Genomic DNA, 6,643 nt, shown 5'->3' on the forward strand with positions numbered 1-6,643 from the left:
TTGAATGAGAATAAAAAATAGAGTTGTGCTATATATAAAAAAAAAATTGACACCTAGCATTTACACCATATTTCTTAAACTTCATTGCAAGGGAGGCACATATTTCAATGCATACATATATAAGTATAATAAAAAAACAAAAAAAAAAAAAACTGGATAGTATAGTATAAATATATTGTGTGTATGTCAAAATGAGGTGTAAGCCTATCATTTCTCTAAAATATAGCCACTTCCTAAAAGAGATAATTCCCAATCAGTAATATTTATTCTATATAATAATTTCATTCCGTCATTCATATTTTGCAGACTTAGTCATAGCTTTTTTCTACATACAATAAGATTTAAACCAGTTGGTGATTTGTATTTGGCTTTTTTTTCTTTCAGTTTAGAGATTGATATTCTTAGTTGCCGTCTGTTAGAAAATCTGTCTTTTGACTTTGAGTGATAATTAATACAGCATTTTGTAGACTTAGAATTTTGAGTAGCGTGTTCTCACCGTGTTTTCGGCAAAAACATCTATTGTTGCTGTTTACTTTTATGATATATATTCTCTTCATTTCATGGTTACCAAGAAAAACTGCAAAATGTCAACCTTTCCTTCTTCTCTGTTTCTTATCACTAACCTCCTATTATTATTCTTGTTCAAATTTTCCTCCGCAGCAGATACTATAACCCAATCAGAGTCACTTTCTGATGGTAAGACATTGATTTCAAAAGATGGAACCTTCGAGTTGGGTTTCTTCAATCCCGGTAGTTCCTCAAACCGCTACGTCGGAATGTGGTACAAAAACATACCGGTTAAAACCGTTGTTTGGGTTGCAAACCGTGATAATCCTATCAAGGACAACTCGAGCAAGTTGATCATAAACAAAGAAGGAAATCTCGTTCTTCTCAACGCCAGTCAGTCTGTTCTATGGTCAACAAACGCAACAAAGAAGGCTTCCACCCCAATCGTCCAGCTTCTGGACAACGGAAATTTAGTGATCAGAGATGAGGACAGCGAAAGAAATGAAGAGAATTTTTGTTGGCAAAGCTTTGACCATCCTAGTGACACGTTGTTACCAGAAATGAAGATCGGATGGGACAAGAAAACCGGTATTCAAACAATATTTACTGCATGGAAAAACTGGGAAGATCCATCTTTAGGTGATTTTACATCACTGATGAGCCGTAGTAATAATCCTGAAGTGGTTCTTATGAAAGGCTCAACGGAGTTCCACAGAACGGGACCGATGACCGGTACTACGGATAGTGGAGCATATGGATTGAAGGCTAACCCAATTTTTATTTCAGATGTTGTAAGCAGCGAAGACGAAGCCTATTTTTCGTACACGCTAAAGAACAAAACTCTGATTTCCATAGTTGTTTTAAACCAAACGCTTTTACTTCTTCAACGCCTTGTATGGATACCTGAATCTCGAAAATGGAGTAATTACATGAACCTACCACATGATACCTGTGATTCTTATAACGTTTGTGGAGCGTATGGAAATTGTGACATCAACGGATCGCCACTTTGTCAGTGTTTGGATGGTTTTAAGCCGAAATCGCCGCAACAGTGGAACACGATGGACTGGTCAGATGGATGTGTGCACACTGGAAATTGGAGCTGTGGAGTCAAGGGTAGAGACGGTTTCCTTAAGGTTACTGGAGGGAAGTTGCCGGATACTACGAATACTTGGGTTAATGCAAATATGACACTTGATGATTGCAAGCTCAAATGTCTGCAAAACTGTTCCTGCACAGCTTACTCAAGTTTAGGCCCAGATGACGATTCCGGAGGTTGTTCCCTATGGTTTAAAGATCTTAAAGATTTGAGAGTTTCAGATTCTCAGAGAAACTTCTATGTGCGTATTGATGCATCAGATATAGGTAACAACTTCACTACTCTTTTACATATGTCCTTAGTAGATTAGATTGGAGAGTACTGCTCCAACCATATTTATAAGCAAAGATTAATTTATTTGATCTGTAAATCAGATACATTTATTATTTAATGAATTTAAAGAAAAATATTTACTTATAATAATGGCAGGAGGAGTACAATATATTTATACAACTTCAAATAACAATGTTTCATTGCAGGTGATAAACGTGAGTATACAAAAATGATTATCTTGCTAGTTTCAATCGTTGTTGTTGCTTTCATTGTGATCATATTGGCACTATACTTTTATCGAGAGAAGATAAAACACAAAGGTACATTTCTTATCATTAGAGTATTTTATTTCTTATAAATTTGTGGTACCTTTAATAGCTTTGAAGCCTAAATAACCAATATGATCAAACATTTTCTGCAATTAGGGAGGTGTACATTCTTCGTTTACTACACTTAGGTTTTATCCAGAGTAATGAAAAAAGATTCTTTGATCTTTTAATTTTTCCTTAATACTATTGTTCTCATCTTGTTGTTAGTAGGCAATAATGAAGGTGACCATGACGATTTAGACCTCCCTTTCTTTGATCTTGCTACAATACATGAAGCCACGAATTACTTCTCAAATTATAATAAATTGGGTGAAGGTGGTTTTGGACCCGTATACAAGGTATATTTAAACATAATTTTTTGGTGAGGTTAAAGAAAAAATCATTTGAGTTGTTACTCAAGATTATTTTCAATCATCAATGTAGGGTAAGTTGAAAGACGGTCAAGAAGTTGCTGTCAAAAAACTTTCAAGAAGTTCTAGCCAAGGATTGAAAGAATTTAAGAACGAAGTTATTTTATGTTCTAAACTTCAACATCGAAACCTTGTTAAAATAATTGGTTTTTGCGTTACAAAAGATGAAAAAATGTTGGTCTATGAGTATATGTCGAACACAAGCCTTGATTCATTTATTTTTGGTAAGTAACTTTCAAAGTTTACTACTTGTCATGATACAAGTTTCATTATTTATTCATGTCATTATTGAAAGGAAAACTATTAATTAAATTTATTGGGAAATTTTAACAGATCCAATTCAAAGCAAATTATTAGATTGGCCTTTGCGTTTCAACATCTTGTATGGAATTGCCCGAGGTCTTCTTTACTTGCATCAAGATTCAAGGTTAAGAATTGTTCACAGAGATTTGAAAGCGAGCAATGTTTTATTAGACAATGATATGCAACCAAAAATTTCGGATTTTGGTCTAGCTAAAATGTGTGGAGGTGACAAAGTGGAGGGTGAAACAAGTCGAATAGTCGGCACATAGTAAGTAACATAAAAGTTTGATAGAGTTTTGTGGAATTGATTGAACATCAAATTTATTCTTTTTACTTCTTTTCAGCGGTTACATGGCGCCAGAATATGCCATTGACGGAGTATTCTCAGTTAAATCAGATGTATTTAGCTTTGGTGTCTTATTGCTAGAACTTATAAGTGGAAAGAAAAACAGAACCCTTACCTACAACCAAGATGATCACAATCTTATTGGACATGTGAGTATCACTAAAATATTCAATTATTTTTCCTCTACCTAACATAGATAATAACTATGTTAATATTGTTGCAGGCATGGAAATTATGGAAAGAGGACAGCATACAGTCATTGATTGATGATAATTTGAAAGATACGTGCATTCTTCATGAAGCTTTGCGATGTATTCAAATAGGGCTTTTGTGTCTGCAACATCATCCTGATAATAGGCCAAATATGACATCTGTTGTTGTGATGTTGAGTAGTAATAATATTTTACCTGAACCACACGAACCAGGTTATTTATTACAAAATATAACAAGCGAAGGAGAACCTTCTTCTACCGAAAGACAAAGTTCTTCTTCAATAAATAATGTAACTATCTCACTACTAAATGCAAGATAGAAAAATAATAGTTAATCTAGAAGTTTTTGCGTATTAGACTTGTTTTTCATTTAAAACTAAGTTAGAGTTATTCATATAAATCTTGTAACTACTTTTAGTTAGTTAGGATTCATTAAGAGTGTCATCGCAAGAATGTAATTATCTAGTTAATAATGAATGAGAAATTCATTTGAACTCACACATGGTATCAACCATCAATCTAATTCTCAGACACCAACTTCATGGATATTATGTTAATCTGAAATCCCTCTAATGTTCAAAACCTAGGAAATTCAAATCAATAATGCAATTTCCAAAGACTATAAAACTTAGAATGTTCAAGATCAATCCCTGTTTATTTAGCTTCTTTTAATAATGTCTAAATCGATGTTGCATGAGGTTTGTAATTTTAAACTTTCATATGCAATCTAAGACAAAATCCATAAATGTTTTCATGAAGTAATGAAAGCATATCTTCGTGAGCTACGTATTTGTTCAGTTCTGAAGCCACAAATAAGTTAAGGAGCGGTAGTGATAGTGGATCAAAGTTTTTGACGTAATTGAGAAGGGACCTGCTAAACATGCATGTCTATGATACATTTAAGAAGAACTCTCTGTGGTTTTGTTGCTAGTCCTTAAAGCTTTACTTTGTCTTTAGTATGACATTTGAGTCTACTCTTCAATTGCGCATACTTAAGGAACAAGATTTAGATCCGTATTTTAGCATGCATAATTCTAACTGTGTAAGATCTCAAAAACAACTTTGAAACTTGAATTTTTGAGATTTTGAATTTGTGATTGGAATCACACAATCCCTTAAGTTGAATACAACAAGGTAATGAAGAATCATAATTCATTTGTATCATTGCTTGTATTTTATTCTTATGTGAAATTCTGGCACTTTCAATTAGATGTCAAGACAGATGTCCGAACACCAAAACACAATGTCAAGGCAGATGTTAAGACATCCCCTGCTGACCGAATACTTTTATCAAACTTTAAATTATGCAGAAGTAAATTACAGTAGGTAAAAGACACCATCAATTGTTAACCCAGTTCAGTGGACTTACCTACTCTGGAGGCATCCAAGCCAAGAAGGAAGTCCACTATGATAGTATTAGTTCAAAGCTAAACAACCCTAGGTTACAACTTATCGCCCAATCACTACCTTATGCAACTTTTACCTAGGATGCTCCTAGATATGAGAACTCTCTCACTTCTCTTAATCACCTCTATAACAAAAAATCAAAACAGAAGAACACACATCTAATAAAACATAATGCATTTTTTGCTTACAATTTCATGAGTGATTGACAATAAACAATGAACAATCACTCAAACTCTATGTATCAACATGACACATCAGTGTCATACACAAACAAAACACATTAAAGAGACTCTCAAAACCTATGATTCTAAACCTCCATTTTATTAAGAAAAAATTATGAAAGCCGAAATGTATTAGGATTAAGTTTCTCTTTATATAGTCCTTAGTTATCCATGGGCTTCAGATTCTTCACCCAATATTTATTGATCCATGAGTTGAGGGTTGCACGAGTTATGCAGAAGAATATCCTTGAATCTTGGAACAAAATGTCACAAGTTTCCTAAATTGTCTCAACATCCAATTTTAGAAACTTATACACAGTTGGAGATTTAATTGATCCAAATAAAATATTCTTGACCTGCACAAATAAGTGAGATATATCCATAGAAAATCTCACAAAATCAAATCAAATATGTCATGAAAATAACGGTAGCTCCTGCTATATCTGTTTTTCAAGATGTCAAAACATCTTGTTGTGATACATGTTTTAACAAATAAAACATGTTTTAGCAAGAAAAATGGCAATCATAAAACCAAGGAACTTACAATCTCCCGCTTTGGTAAATTTTGGCTAAAACAACTTTGCACAATAAACCTGGAGATAAGGAATAAAACCACAAAATAAAAATACACGAGCTACAAGAAATACATGTAAACTTTGTATAAACAGCAAAAAAAATCACAGAAATACTCGCAACAAATCTATACACAAATCAAACGCCAGAAATCTCCAGAGATCATATGTCATGACATGTGGTTTGACATCACAAAAATAGAAACACAATCAAAACTAAGAACATGTAACCGCAACACACAATCAATACTATGCTCCCCCTGTTACAGTACCCCCTGTCTCATGGTACCAAAAGACTCCCCCTCAAGGGTACAAACCAAAATATATTTCTCCCCCTTTTTAACCATAATTTTGGCAAAACCATCAAGTTGTACTATGCTTGTTGTAGTCTTATCCCACTGTAAGGGAGAAACCCAAAACAAGAATAAACTCGCATAATATTTTCCAAAACCAACAATATTTCTTATCAAACTAGCTATCTCAATTAGATCTACCACTCTTTTGAAGTCTGTAGCATCTTTACCAAAGTCAATCTCCTTTGGTATAAATAATTGCATTTCTAAACCTACTCCTCAAAAACTTTAGGCAAGATATCAGAATATCTAGTATGACATCATGCACACATATCAGCACTAGTAACAGAAACAAGACAATTTCCTTAAACACCAATAACAAGCATGATTTAAAATCATGCTCCCCCTAAATAGTCGCATATATAGCAAGCAACCAAAGACTACTCACCCTAAGCAGTAGTACAGTTTTGTCAAAGTATCAATTAACATGTCAGGACATTTAAAATGACATCATAAAAACTATCTCCTTAACTAACACTTTACTTCCTCTTTTTAGTTAAGTCTTGACAAAAATAGAGTAAATGTACAATAAAATTGGAATTACACATGCATACAAGCATAATGAACAGATGGAAGCAAAAAAAAACTTGTTGTAATCAAATGCTAGGAAG

At 33.5% G+C, this 6,643-nt stretch overlaps 1 protein-coding gene across 2 annotated transcripts; it reads left to right on the forward strand.

The window, feature by feature from the left end:
- Positions 1 to 280: 280 nt before the first annotated feature.
- On the forward strand, positions 281 to 4,043 carry LOC131645980 (G-type lectin S-receptor-like serine/threonine-protein kinase At4g27290). 2 transcript variants are annotated; one of them, XM_058916165.1, is made up of 7 exons: positions 281 to 1,872; positions 2,086 to 2,199; positions 2,416 to 2,546; positions 2,632 to 2,842; positions 2,952 to 3,189; positions 3,266 to 3,416; positions 3,491 to 4,043. In XM_058916165.1, exons 1-7 carry the CDS (start codon positions 561 to 563, stop codon positions 3,797 to 3,799), a joined length of 2,466 nt encoding a protein of 821 aa, XP_058772148.1. In that variant the 5' UTR covers positions 281 to 560; the 3' UTR covers positions 3,800 to 4,043. The 2 variants fall into 2 exon arrangements, with proteins under 2 accessions (XP_058772148.1, XP_058772149.1); XM_058916166.1 differs by having other exon boundaries at positions 283 to 1,872; positions 2,419 to 2,546; positions 3,491 to 4,041.
- The last annotated feature ends 2,600 nt before the right edge of the window (positions 4,044 to 6,643 follow it).

Source organism: Vicia villosa, linkage group LG2 (assembly GCF_029867415.1).
Source record: "Vicia villosa cultivar HV-30 ecotype Madison, WI linkage group LG2, Vvil1.0, whole genome shotgun sequence".
Lineage (NCBI taxonomy): Eukaryota > Viridiplantae > Streptophyta > Magnoliopsida > Fabales > Fabaceae > Vicia > Vicia villosa.